Source organism: Dermacentor albipictus, chromosome 2 (assembly GCF_038994185.2).
Source record: "Dermacentor albipictus isolate Rhodes 1998 colony chromosome 2, USDA_Dalb.pri_finalv2, whole genome shotgun sequence".
NCBI classification, from domain to species: Eukaryota; Metazoa; Arthropoda; class Arachnida; order Ixodida; family Ixodidae; genus Dermacentor; species Dermacentor albipictus.
In genome coordinates, this window is record NC_091822.1 from 105,977,068 (window position 1) to 105,991,860 (window position 14,793).

Genomic DNA, 14,793 nt, shown 5'->3' on the forward strand with positions numbered 1-14,793 from the left:
CCTATGAAAGCTGCTACACGAAGCGCGTCACCTTTCCGCTTTCTGCTGCTTGGATGGTATCGTCACATTATCTGCCTATAGTCTCGCCCTAAAGAAAAAGAGAAGTTCTGGGGCTTTACGTGTCAAATCCGTCACCTCATTATGATGCATGCCTAGCGGGACACTCTCAATTGATTTTGACCCCCTGGGATAATTTCACTTCCACCCAATGCATGGTAGATGATTAATTTTACATTCCGCCTCCATCGGAATATAGCCCTCGAGGCAGTGGTCGAACCCACGACATCGTGTTCAGTGCACGACGCCATGGCAACCGAGCTGCCACGACGGCTTTGCCACAGAAAGTTCCAGAGGCTATTCGATCCCGTGGGAGAGTCGGCTTCAGCTTAATGTATTCTACATATTTCTTTCAGTTACACTCAGGGGATAGGGGCATTGAAGAGGGGAGTGGGTGTAGTGTAAAAAGTAAATTACTATCAAAGCTCGATTAAGAGTACATTTACAACTTCCATGGTAGTACAATGTTAGGCAACGTATCAAACAAATGCATACAAAATAAATTTGTGCCATTGTTCGATTAGGAGTACATTTACAACTCTCCTGCTAATAAACTGTTAGCTAATTTACCATGAAAATGTTCATTGTTATGAATGTTCACAATATAAGTTGTAGGGTGGTTCCACTCTTGCGAAGTACGAGGGAGAAATGACTGAATGACCTTTAAATCGAAAGTGCCGGACCCGGGAGAACTGCACTGCTGAAAACAGCGCCGAGCGTTTTAGAGAATTCGGTAACGGATGCCGATTTGGACTCGGAAAGCTAATCCGCGACCCTCGACCATGCCCGGCATGCCGCAATAGCCAGTGGGGTCCTGCGATACTCAAGCCTTTATTTAAATTAAAAAAGCTGTTTCTCTTTCCCTCGACTGTGTCAAAGGCAGACGCACAGATTAAGTATAAAACAAGCAGTTATTCAGTAGTAGTAGTAGTAGTAGTAGTAGTAGTATAGTAGTAGTAGTAGTAGTAGTAGTAGTAGTAGTAGTAGTAGTAGTAGTAGTAGTAGTAGTAGTATACTATAGTAGTAGTTATTTTGTTATGAGGTCACAGAGGGTGGAGCCCTCAGTCCAGGGCCCCATTTGCTGCTGCTCTGCGGCAGGCCCAGTCAATCAGGTATCGCTGGTCGTCGAAGGCTGCGGTGGAAAGAGCAGCTTCCCACTGGGATGGGAAGGCGTTGGGCATTGTAGGAAGGCCGGTTGGTTTGGAGGAATCCTACGTAGAAAGGTAGAGGTCTGGGTGTTCTTCACCGAATGGACGTTGGTCGGGATACTGGGCAGGGTAAAAAGTGGCGGAGAGCAAGGCTGTGGAACGTATTAGTTTGGAGCTGGCGCCAAGCGGCGGCATCTGGACGGTTTAATTTCACGTGTGGTGAAGCGAACTTTCTACGGGACAGTCTGTAGTGTCGTAGTATTGCATGTATGTAAGTGGTATCTTTTTCACCTTGTCTGGGTTGGACTGGCCTTCCACCGGTGCCCGGAGGGTGAGGTTATCTCGCTGTCGAATGAACGCGCTCATTGCCAGGGAGAGAGGTATGCCGAGGTGACCAAACTAGGTGAACTAGCGGGGTATGTTGGTTCTTGTGTAGCAGTTTATGAGCCATCGGGGAAATCTGGCCTTGTGCGTTGTTTCGTCATGCTTGCAGGGAATCTGTAAGTGTATGTAATCTGGGGGTTGAGCGCTGATGGCGAGAGCTATGGCACATTCTTCCGCTTCCGTGCAGTTGTCGGTCCGTATTGTGGCTGGTAATACTGTTTCGCCCCTCCAGTTGGTCACCGCTACCACTTAAGCTGCAATGTCGGGGTAGCACACGACGTCTGTATAGAAGGTGTCGCGGTCGTTGCCGTGTGCTCGGCGCAGTGCCATTGCAGGTGCAGCGCGCCTGCCCTTATGGCGTTCGAGGTGCGTATTCCGAGGTATGTGGGCCACTGTAATGTTTTCTCTGATGTCTGGTGCGATTGACAGGGGCTCGCGTGGGGCAAACGCTGCAATTTGTAATTATAATGCCGACATATCATTTGGTACAGCGCTCGTGCTATTTCGTCGTGACACATTGGGCCTCTCGTCACCGAATCTAACGTTTCTAGAATAGCTTGACATGACGATGATTCGCTGGTCGTATTCATTGAAAATCGACAGTCAGTCATTCAAGGTAAGCGTTATTGACCACTTCTCAGAATAACCTGCACTGTTTTACAGCCAATCTGTATATCTCTACCTTCAAGTGGGTCTGTCCTGTCCGTAGACAACAACACGAGAGGCGCGCGCCGCATGCGCCGCTGGGTTACGTGCAGCAACAGCAGATGGCGCTCGCTTCCGCGCATTCGTAACGCATCCGCGGTGGCGCCGGCCGTGGGGGAAAAGAAAATCAAGAACCAGAAAGCTTGCCTTCATGCAAGGCGTTCACCCCAAGCGTTTCCCGGTAATTTCCCGGGATTGGGATTGCATAAGCTGCCGTTGCCGGGAAGCGGCAACTGTAGCATATGAAGCAGGGAGTGACGTAACTACACTTTTCGATGTAAAAGAAGAACGCGCCTATAGCAATCGATTTTTTGTTATGACAGTGCTATGGGAAGGCCACCCAGCAGGTGCGATTCTACCCAGCACCAGATAAATTTTAAAGGATTTCTTTTTGCCATTGAAGGGCAGCACATAACCAGTGGCACATACCTAGTGACCTAAGAGAGGTTAACATACTCGTTGCCAACAACACGGTGACTCAAGTTGGCGTGAGAGAGGTTAGATACAAACGGACAACATGGAAAGTGTGAAAGTTGCTAAAGAATGCTAATCGTATTAAATCTATTTCGGTAATCATATCAAGTTCCCGCGGCTGCTTTCCAGGTTACCTGGGCGGTGACGTCGCTTACCACGAGCAGTGACAGAATCCTGCCAATGGACCAATGGAAGAAATTTAACACGGGTAGAGCCTTTTGTACGGGGCGAAGAATTAAGAAGGGCTGTGGGCGTCGGGTCCCCCCGAAGGCCTTTCAGGCTCTCAATGGCTCACACTTGCTTTCGCTATTACCAAAAGTGACATTGCCAGCCTTGCCGTAATCACAGGCTGTTGAATCCAAGTGTGTTCGCGAGAGGTGTTGGGCACTCGTGCTCGATACGAGTAGTGGTTCGAGACATACATTAAGAGCTCGACAAGCTTTTGGGAGGCCCGATACCCAGAGTCCTTTATAATTCTTCGCTCCGCTCAAAAGGCTTCGTTGCGCAGTAATTGGAATGTCAAAAAGGCTATGTTTGTTATATGACTGTATGGAGCGCCAGATAATGTACAGATACATACGGTAACTTACACAGCCCTTGTAGAGCCACCAAGAATTTCATCCGTACATGCGTAGGGAGGAATCCTTTTCCTTCAGCACGTACGTCAAGATTGTTTAGTTTCTAAATGCCCAGCGAGTAATTGGCAAAACAATAGCATATAATTATTCGGTTACCTGCTGCCAATGATCATGCGAATAAACTCCTAGATAATATTGTTTTCTCGTTGAGCAGAAACTAGAGAATTATAACTGTTTATATATTTTTTATTTCGAGGTAATAACTTATTAGAAATATTATGCAGCAATGTACATGCGTGGATTGTGCCGCTTTTTCTGCCCTACGACATTTTCTTTTTTAAAATTTTCTGCTACTGTTCGCATTCTTATCAATTGACAATCTTTGTAATATTTGCTTCTCCTCATGCAATGCCCCACTGGGGCCTTTTTGGGGCCACAAGTGATGCAAGATGATATGATTAAGAAACTCGTAAGACGACGCCCTTTGTGAAGACATTCAGGGAACCTGACACTTTGTATTTACGCGATAATTAATAAACTATGCATAAAAAAGTCAATTAACTCGGGCGATAGAAATCGTAGCCTGCCTTAGTCGAAAGTTGAAGCTCGAAGTTAAGGGTAATTAAGTTCAGTGATGTCACACGATCCAGCTGCGAAGTTCTTCTCGGCCTTAATTCTTGAGATCGCCAAGCGTCAATGCATTTCTGCTATTTTCTGAACATTATAGGCAGCACTGTTCAACATCACCACACAAAGGCCGATAGCAGTCTTGGCGGTGACATGGCTCGTATCAGGCTCGTGAATCTTGTAGCAGCTGTGTTGCTGCCGTCGAGGACACAGCAGCGCCACCATGGCTTTGTTGATTTGCTTCTAAGGCAACCATGTCGCTGGGGGCTTGATCGCTAGTTGAGTGAGGAAGCAATATGATGCTCGTTGGCATTCGTGAAATACAGTTCGCAGTGCGGTCCACGGGGCTTCCCCGTAGGCCACCAGTTGGCTTTCGATTAGGGTAATACAGTATTGCTGCGAAGACATATACGCAGAAGTGAAGCCAGGAAGAAAAAAAAGAGGGCGGTAATAAATCGATAAAGGCCAAAGAAAATCCACGAACATAGAGAACGAATTTACGCGAGGGTGACATAACACTAGTATCGGTTCGCACGGTCGCTATTATCCGACTTGTTGGTCCCTTCGTCTTCATTGGACGCGTTCGCCGAACTGCGAGCGCTGTCCTTGGGCTCTGGAGGGACGACTATGTTTCTAGAGCCAGACGGGGAGATTGCCAGATCGTACAGTGGCGCGTGAAGATTCTCAGCGCCACAGCATTCAGCCGGCGTCTGGCGCAGCCCGGGCGTCGTCTCCGTTGCGCTGTTGAGGGGCGCTTTACTCGCGTAGCCCGAGTACATCGTCAGGTAGTCGGAATAGCCCGGCGCGTACGTGGTCCATCGCTCCTGCTGGGGAACGGACTCCAGCGGAACGTAAGGGGCCTGGTAGGACATGGACAGCCAGCTCTGCGCCGGACAGTAAGGCCCGCACGGCTGGGTCAACGCGTAACTGGTTTCACCGGACGTCGCTGGCGTAGCGGGCATCGGCGAGTAGTGCGGGCTATCGTGATTCGACAGAGTACCGCTCCGAACGGGACTGAACTCCGTTGAGGTAGGGCCGGAGGACTCTTCAAAGGCAATGAAGTAGTCCGCGGCGTTTCTCACAGAACAGCGCGAAGGCGAACCGTTGTCGTACGGTTCAGACAAAACGCGAAACCGCGGCGTCATGAAGACGGAAGCTGCGGTCGTGGAGCGCTTGGGAGATTCTTCGATGGTGTAGAGCTTGGGAGGAGGCTTCGCAGACTCACGACGCTCCGACTTGGCCGGCTGAGTTTTGGCCTCCCATTGAGGGGTGATGTGGGTATCTTGCGTAATTCGGAGTGATGTGGCTTTGTCGTCGTTCCGAAGGACTCCCGGAGCTACCGTCGTTGACCGAGTGGCGACAAGTTCCGAATGTTCTGGCAGAGGGTTAACCGGCCAGAGGGGCTTGGACTGTTGGTTAATCAGTGGTTTGTTGGCCGCGAGGCTCGCGTTCCTTGGCGTGAGGCCGCTGACTGCAGTGGGTGCGTCGCACGTCTTGAGGGCCTCCTGGGCAACGATCGGAGATAGTTAGCGATGTCCTGTGTGTCCTTAAAGCGCGCTAGATCCGTATCCTAAGGATCACAGTATAACGTTCGGTTTTGCTTTACACGTCAGCAAACGCACACAAATACACAATATGGTTTCTGCGTACTGTGAAATGCGTGTAATAGAAAGCGCCTAGTGATAACGGTGCGTCAGTGGTGCTTGGAACAAAATAATTAACAATGGTATAGTTTGAAAATTTGACGATAAGTGGACTCGTATCATGGCAATCAACAGAAGTGTGCCTAAAATAACCACGTAGGCTATAGCGGAGCTGCGTAAGCTTTACGTCACGCTCATTCGCTCTGCTAAATCCTTTGTTTAATATCTCACCGTTACCTCCATATGAGAGTTACGGCATTCGGGTGCGAGCTACGTTTGTCCAGACACGAAGAATTTGTATAGCGCTCTTACGTAATGAGTCATGCGTAGATCACGCAGGCTCGCGTGACGTCACGCTTGGGTAGTCCTTCTACAGAGTCATGCTTCAACTCACTAGAAGCATTCAACGCCCCTTCAAGGTCTGTAACTTGCTTCATAACTAGAATAAACGTGCGCGAATAGTCCAACTATCATTTGGAAGAGCTACTAGTGTCAAATACGTGTTTATTCAAGGCACGTATCGTATTTTGCTTGGTTCGTATAGTTTGGAACTCCAAGTTCCCCCCCCCCCCCAAAAAAAAAACACTTACGGCTGACTTACACTAAACGGATGCCTGAAGCCTGAAGCTCTGCCATATGACTCCGGCTGTCTAGGTGGCGTCCTCCCTTCAACCACGCAGTGTGCTTGGCTGCTTGGAGTCTTGCCTTGACGCGCGAACAACTCGTCAGTCTCCCTGTCGATGACCAGAAGGTCCACCTTACCGGGATCCATCTTTATGCGGTTGATAACCTCCCGGTAGGTGACCCCGTCTACCGATGCACCATTTACCTGCGGGAACAACATGCCGACATGCTGAACAATCATGCCGCAGGCACCGACGCTCGATGGGGAAAAGTCAGTGACACAGCTTGATTACCCAATGCTGGGGCACGGCACTGCAACCGTCATGGAAATCTGACTGCTGTGGATTTTGCAGGCTGCATTCGTATGTGGCTCATGTTGTTTCTTTGATACTGCTGCTTCCCTGCCAACAGGCGCTGCTGAAAGACCTTCGGTTTCGTCTACTTCTTGGCCAAACCTGGTTGACGACAGTATTTTCACCTGGCATCGTAGATTTTAAACTGCTACAATCCACGTCGATGACGCATCTAAGAGCGAGCCTGGAACCACCCACTTCGGGCACGGCACCATGAACGTCACGGAAATCTTACCGCTGTGGTTTTTGCAGGTTAGTTGTTTGGAAGGCGCTACGTGTGTGAAGAGTGGAAATTATTGCCTGTTCACGGTGTCGTTCCCCGGAGTGTGTATTGATGCACCAAAGCGTGTTATGTCTTTACCATATTGCTTTCACTTATTTTTTTGCAGTATCCTATTCTCACTGTCGGGTAATGTCGAAAGCAATCCTTGGCCTATGAATGCTACTGAAAGGAACACATTCGAAACCCTCTTGCAGACTGTCCAAAGAATTGAAGCTCGCCAAGCTGCAGTCCTAAACAAAACCAAAAGGTGTTAAAGAAAGGCAGGATGCTACCGATAATGAAGTCAAACAGCTGACGTCGAGAGCGGCAGCCCTTGAATTACATACCCCACGTGATAGGCCTGTTTCTTTGACTGACAATACTATGTGAGAGATTTCTTCTAAGATTTCTACCATTCACTGAAGATGCGATGATACTGAAAGAGATTTCGTCGAAAGAACTTGCTTTTTCTTTGCCATTGATGATGTACATGACGAAAGCTGGGCAGATTCTGAAGAAAAAATCGTTGCATTTTGTTCTGAGCACCTAGGTTTATCTGTGTCCGCTTCCCAATTTGAAACGGTTCATGGACTGGGTAAGTTCAAGTCTGATAGGCAGAGACCGATCATAGCCGAAATGACCTTTTTTTAAAGGCACACAAAACATCCTCTATAATGGGCACAAACTGAAAGATATGAGTTTTGCTATCCGCGAGGATTTTCCTGGTGCTATTCGTGAAGTGAGAAGCAAGTTAACCGAGTTTGCAAAATCGCAGTCCAAGTCCTATAAACTGGCATTTCATAACCTTCGAATGGACAAACGTACGTGTATGGCCGCGCCACTGATTCGGTCACCTTAGTCACGCCATAACTAGGAAATGCAACCAGATCGCGAGAGCGTCCTCATCACATGGAAGAACGTTACCATCCATCGCTATCCTCTCCAACTATAATCTCGAAATAATATGGGTTGCCTGTAAGACTACTTCCTGAAATTTACTTATTGGGGTGTATTACCGCCCACCTGACTGTGTCATTTCTTTCATTCGTAATCTCCAGTCTAGCATGTTTGCTGCTGTTGACTATTGTTCACACAGTGACACCTGTTTGTTTGGTGATTTCAATTTCTCTCAAATAGATTGGCTGATTTGTCTTCAACTAGTCAAGCTGCTACCGAATTCATCAACCTAACTCTTGATTTCTACCACTTTCAAACGATTAGCCACAGTACCCGTGTTTCTAGCATACTAGATTCAGTTCTAACCACTGCTCCCGAAACTATAGGGCCGGTTTCCGGCCCTGTAATCCGTCAAGTATCTTGACGGATTCAGCGATCATAAGATGTTGCAGTTTGATATCCTGGTTCCTTGTTTGTTTGCAGGTATACCAACTAAAAAGATTTGAGACCATAGTAAAGCAAAATATGGTGATATTACCACTGAACTTACCACATTTTTTTATGAAGTACCTTTCCCACTCCGAAACCAACGATCTACCGAAGAAAACTGGTTGCTTTTCAAAGACAAACTGTCTGCGATAATAGTGAACCATGTTCCTCTCATTACAATATCTATTGATAAAATAAATCCATGGTTCAACAAGGCCCTACATCGATTACGGAATAAAAAGAAGCGCCTGTACAGAAAAGCTACATCTGCTTCCTCTCCGCGATTGTTGCACAAGTATAAACAATGTATCAAAACATACTGCTCTGCTGTTAGCACTGCCCAAAACAAATATTTTACTAACGATCTTCCGTGGCTCTTGCAAACAAATCCTAGGAAGTGTTGGCAAATTACATCTCCCGAAAATAAACAAGACCCCGTATCACTACGCTATACTGATGGCTTACCGCTAACTGACACTGAATGCCCTTCTGCATTTAGGAGATTTTTTTGCATCAGTGTTTACAATGGAAGATTATTCCAGTATGCCAGTTGTTCCTGATTGTGACTACCCATTCATGGATCCCATGAGGATTAGTCCTGAGGGTGTTGCATCTCTAACAACCTTAACGTATCCTCATCTGCTGGAGTCGACAACATAGATTCGAAAATTCTTAAAAAACGCCATTTCTATTTCCGGCCAAACTTTTTGTCATATCGTTGAGCTATCATTATCATCGAGAGAGCTGCCTACTGATTGGAAAATAGCCAAGGTCATTCCTGTCTTCAAAGCGGGTAACAAAAACTCACGTAATAACTATCGCTCCATTTCTTTAACATGCAAATGTTGTAAATTACTTGAACATATCATCGAGTCTCCCATATACAACCATCGGGAACAAAATAATTTTTTCTTTTCCAATCAGCATGGCTTTGGGAACTCGTGTGATGCCCAGTTATTTGAATTTACTATTGACCTGCATTCTAACATAGATAATAAATAGGAAACAGATTGTACTTTTTTTATTTCTCAAAGGCATTTGACAGATTTGCACACGGTCGGCTGTTTACACAGTTGTCTACCCTCTGCCTTAATTCTCTCACATTCTGTTGGCTTCGTAACTTTCTTTAATTCCGTTAACAATTCAGAGTTGTCAAAGGCTTCGCCTCACCACTATGCGACGTAACCTCTTGTGTACCACGAGAAAGCGTGCTTGGACCCTTACTTTTTCTAATTTACATTAACAACCTTCCCAATAATATTTCATTCCGTTTACGTGTGTTCGCAGATCACTGTATTGTTTACCGTAAAATCATTTCAGAGCCTTACCACCTGACCCTTCAAAATGATCTTAACGCTATAATTGATTGATGTAAACACTGGCACATGATTCTAAGCCCACCTAAGTGTATATATATGACTTCTAGCCGCAAGCATTATATTCGTAATTTCCGTTACTCGATTATTAACACCTTCCTGTCCAAAGCTATGTCATACAAATATCTTGAAGTTCAGTTCACATCATGTCTTTCAGGGTCTGCAACCTGCAACACAGCGTCGAAGACATTAGGGTGCATACACCGAAACCTGCGAAACTCGCCTAGCTCCGTTCGAAAACTAGCATATCTAAGATTTCTTTGTCCACAGTTGGAGTTCGTCTCATATGTTTGGTCTCCCTATCAAAAATATCTAATTGAAATGCTTGAGTACATTCAAACCAGAGCTGACCGGTACATATATAACAATTATAGTACCATCGCCAGCGTCTCCCACCTCAAGAACTTTAATGATATACAGATACTTCAAAATGATCGTTCTATTTCGCTACTGTGTTTATTTCATAAATATGTTCACACCCACACCTCTTTTCCACCGGAATCGCCTCCTCGATCATCACGGCTCATTCATCATCACCTCTGCTACAACCGCATATATGCAAAAACCAAATCATTCATCTACAGTACATAGATCAATTAAGCTTTAGAATGATTTTCCTGACAACTTAATCTCTTGTTCTGACCCTATAGAGAGTTCAGAAACCGGCTTTGCCGGTATTTATCGCTTCAGTATTGTTCTAAATGTTTGTTTATTTGTTTCTTTCAGTTGCTCGAAATGTTTGATTTTGTACAACTGTTTCACTTGCACATGGGTATCCCTTTGGCATTTTCTCGTTTGTTTTGTATTGTAATATTCGTGTTAACATGTCCCTTTTACGCCTTTTTTTAATCAACTTTGTATTCCTTTTGTGTATTTGTCTTGTGTGGCGTCTGTTGGACCGTTACTCTGGTTTGTTATTTCTGCACTGTACTTCTATTGATATGCTCCTTCACCCAATGCTGTTCTGTGCCCATGAGGTATAAATAAAGAAATAAAATAAATTTGTTAATGAAATGGTGCCAAACTGATAGGATTGATCAAAGTTCCTTAAATTACGAATTTACCCGCCGTGGTTGCTCAGTGGCTATGGTGTTGGGCTGCTGAGCACGAGGTCGCGGGATCGAATCCCGGCCATGGCGGCCGCATTTCGATGGGGGTGAAATGCGAAAACACCCGTGTGCTTAGATTTAGGTGCACGTTAAAAATCCCCTGGTGGTCGAAATTTCCGGAGTCCTCCACTACGGCGTGTCTCATAATCAGAAAGTGGTTATGGCACGTAAAACCCCATAATTTAATTTAAAATTATGAATTTGTCGGTCTTATCGAAACAAAACTTCGAGAAAACGTAAGTGGCGTAAAAGTATAATATTGGCCGCGACAGAACTATTGAGATCAAGAATAATTGTACTTCCGTCAGTAGGTTGGGGAACTCACTCATGCGTCAATTCACTCAAGACGCACTCAGACTAAGACCAGCCAGGGAGTTATAGTGTTGGTGGGCCTGGCTGTGTAGAATTTTCGTGAGTTAGCGTGGCGGGGGATGGGGCGTCTGAGTATAATTTTGGTGAGCATGAGTCCGAGGGGGGAGGTGGTTGAGTAGAATATTGGTGAGAGTGAGATCGACTGAGCCCTAAACAAAAAACTATATTTTGTGAATGGTGCCGAGTGAGTCCTGTTTATGCTGTCTACCTAAAAAAAATTGGAGGACGCTTAAGCTTCGCGTTTAAGAGTGGAATGCGGTAGCATTCAAAGACCACTGACTGCTTTTCACGCTTACCGGCAACTGCGGCTCATGTGACCATAATGTTTGCCGGGAAACGCTGACAGTGAACTCCGTGAGCGAAGGCGAGCTTTCTGGTAGAAACGTGGTCTCTTGCGTGGGATATCCGATGGATGGATGGATGTTATGAACGTCCCCTTTGGAACGGGGCGGTGAGTTGCGTCACCAAGCTCTTGCTATTATACTGCCTAATGTCCTACCTATGTTAAGCAATAAAAAAGAAAAGAAAGCACTATGAACTTCCATGCGCGGAGGCGAGCGGCATCTAGATGGTGTTGCAAGGAGCCGGGCGCGTCACTCTATGAATGGTGGAAACGCTGGAAAAGGGTCTTGTGCTTGAGTTTCCGGGTAACAAAATTGTGTTTTCTCGTATATTTAAGTTACAATCCGACGCTATCATGTCTGTAGCTTGTGCGTAAGCCGTACTTTACGATTGTTTTTCTGACACATTTCACTTTGAGAAATTCCATTAGTTTAGTAACGCTTGCGCTCTACACGGAGGGCCCGCGTGGAAGGGTATGCGTGGTCCCGAATCGTTTTTCGCTCACAAGACGGTTGGCGCGGGCCGCCGGACGCCGGATTTTCTGCGACATGGGGGCAGTTAACGCTGTCGCGTTAAGAACAGCGATAAATTCGTGGCGGCGGCTACAAGGCAATGTGGCGCGCCGCGTGCATCGCACGAGTACGTAAACAAAAGCCAATCGGGCACGGGAATACGCGGCCGTAGTTCTCGTTGTAGCCCTATTTCGCGCAGCACCTGCAACCACCCCCTTCCCCCCCTCGAACGCACGTTAGGGCAGTCCCTATCGCAGCACTGGCAACGCAAGTCGGCAACGCTGATTCGAGACGCATGGCGACATGTTTCGACTCCCGCTACCTGGGTCCCATATGCGTCGCGTTTCGCTATAATTGACGCCTCCGCGTCACGCTGCCTTGAGACTGGTTGCGAAGGAAAGTGGGGTAAACCTCGCTGCGTAACGTGAGACAACCGGGCACGTGGGTACTCTATGACTGCTGGTATCTCCACTGAATCAAATACCTTTTCATATTCTGTGAAAGCCATATAGAGAGGTTGATTGTACTCTGCAGATTTCTCTATTACCTGACTGATCACATGGACGTGATCCATCGTAGAGTATTTCTTCCTAAGGCCAGTCTGCTCTCTTTAGCTTTGTCACGGAGTAAAGACGCAGAAAAAGTAATTGCGTAGGACATAGGGCGGTAAACACTACTGAATAGGGCACTTAAGGGTTCAGTAACAGCTTTCCCATCCCAAGTCGCTCCCTTAAACCAATCATGAGAAGCCAACAAAAAGACACCAAGGACAACATAGTGGAAATGGCTCGTACTTGCTAATTAAATAAAAAAAATAAGTTAATTAAAATGAATAAAAAACCAAAACAACTGGACGCAGGTGGGATACGAACCCACGTCTTTGCATTACGCGTGTGACGCTCTTACCAATTGAGCTACAGCGGCGTCGTCTTCGTATCCGCTTTCTAGGCTATTTATGTTTTACTACTAGAATCAACCTCGGGAATGTTAGCCAGCGTCACCATTCACAAGCCTTAGTGGCAGCCAGTTCCTTTTGGTCTACTTTCCTTTTCTATATTTATGATATTACGTTAACTGAAATAATAAGTAATCTCGCCTGTGTTCTTGGTGTCCTTGTTTGTTGGCTTCTCATGATTAATAAATGTTGGGTCGCTCGGTTCCCTTTCTTCTCGGCTCTTAAATCAAAGATTATTAACATGTTTAAATAATTTTTTTCATAGTTAGCCTGGTAGTTTGCACGCAAACATAAACATGATAGCGGAAGAAAAGTCGTGACCGAAGGGCGTATTCTCATAATCGTACATTGTACCAGCTTTTTTTATCAGTTTGGTTAACGTTAGCTGGGACTCCCTGTATGTGGCATGCAGGAAGAATTATCGGCAGAGCCGACAACAATCAAGACGTATAAGTCGGTTGATGAGTGTGGGCTTCAGTTATACAAAACAAGCGAAGCAAGCGTTGCACAATTGCAATTTACAAATATAAGCTTTACATTAGGTACGAAATGCTTGTAGCACGAAAGCTCCGGCAGCGGCAAGTTGCTTTGTGGTCGTGTTGTTCTTGCATAACGTGGTAACAGGCGAAACTGCATAAAAATACAACACAGCCATGCGATGTACAGTTGTGTCGCCTTTCTGGTGCACCCATCTTTGTTTTCAAATAGCGTAGGAGTAATAATATTTACGTGTGCATGTGAGGTAACTACCGCCTACTATTGACGCCAGTAACCTTAAAACTGAGTTTCACTGGATCCATAGCTTCGCTTGCGCTCCGGCAAGATCACAAAGAAGCGCACCTCGACTATGCGGTCCTTTATCCGCAGGCCGCCGAGCTGGGCTGGACTGCCAAAGTCGACGTGCGCGACGAACTGCCCCTTTCGGTTCCTGTCGGCGTTTAATGCGAATCCGTAACCGTCGAAGTTTGGCCACTTGCACAAGTGGCAGAGACGCAACCCATCTGTAGGCTCCTGCAAGGTCGCGTTGGCAACAACAAATCATTCAAAGAAAGTCCCGCTTCATACCGAGTGGCCACGTCGTATCAAGTACACCAGTGCTCGTCAGGTCACCGAACCTAAGCATCATTAAGCTTCGTTAGGGCATTTCGGAGAAACTGTACGCAAATAGCGAGTACTGGTAAATTGATGCCGTACTAATGATACCGAAGGGATGCTTTTATGAGCGACGGCACCCGATCCCTGGACAATAACTAAACCTTCTTAAGCGGCTAAGCGCCCAAGGTGTTCTACTTAGAAGCTCTGTTCTTCGGTTTTAAACTTTGAAATAAGTGACGTTATATTAAAAGTGACTTTATTGATTTTGAAAAGCCCGCGCAGGTACTGGAGCATGACGTCATGCGTAGCTCTCGTTTACTTGATAGGTCTCGTCGATTTGATGTCGCGGAGTGTCGCGCTGGTGTTCCCAGCGTATCGGGCAGTCCTGGACAGTCGCGACCGACATAGAAGTAACTCGTTTTGTCTCTCCCTCTCTCTTTCCCGCACGCACGCACGCACGCACGCACGCACGCACGCACGCACGCACGCACGCACGCACGCACGCACGCACGCACGCACGCACGCACTCACGCACGCACGAGTGAAGGCGTGTTGCTCAAGCTGCTCCTCGTCCTTGGAGTCACCAAGGGGGGTTGCTGAAGAGCAGCACGCTTTCAGTTAGGGGGGGGGGGGGCGCTGCTGATGATTCGCTGGATTCAAGAAAGAGCTGAGTCTAGGCTTTTTTGCCAATACGGGAAAAGCAGCTGTCTGCAAGCGCACACGGAGCCCGTTTGAAGTACATTACATAGTGCCAGTCAAGCCAGGTAGAGTTAAGTTTAGCATTCATGGCC

The 14,793-nt window shown here is 46.6% G+C and overlaps 1 protein-coding gene across 4 annotated transcripts in view; it reads right to left on the reverse strand.

Annotated features, from left to right (window-relative positions):
• Positions 1 to 2,968: 2,968 nt before the first annotated feature.
• Positions 2,969 to 14,793, reverse strand: part of LOC135914910 (Na(+)/H(+) exchange regulatory cofactor NHE-RF3-like) — a 54,104-nt gene continuing 42,279 nt past the window's right edge. For 2 of the 4 annotated variants that reach the window (XM_065447848.2, XM_065447846.2), the window contains 2 exons: positions 6,218 to 6,445; positions 2,969 to 5,478 (listed from right to left, as the gene is read on the reverse strand). In XM_065447848.2, coding sequence (XP_065303920.1) covers positions 4,492 to 5,478; positions 6,218 to 6,445 — 1,215 coding nt within the window. In that variant the 3' untranslated portion in view covers positions 2,969 to 4,491. Of the gene's footprint in view, positions 5,479 to 6,217; positions 6,446 to 13,747; positions 13,919 to 14,793 lie in introns of all 4 variants that reach the window. The other 2 variants (XM_065447847.2, XM_065447845.2) reach the window with 2 other exon arrangements.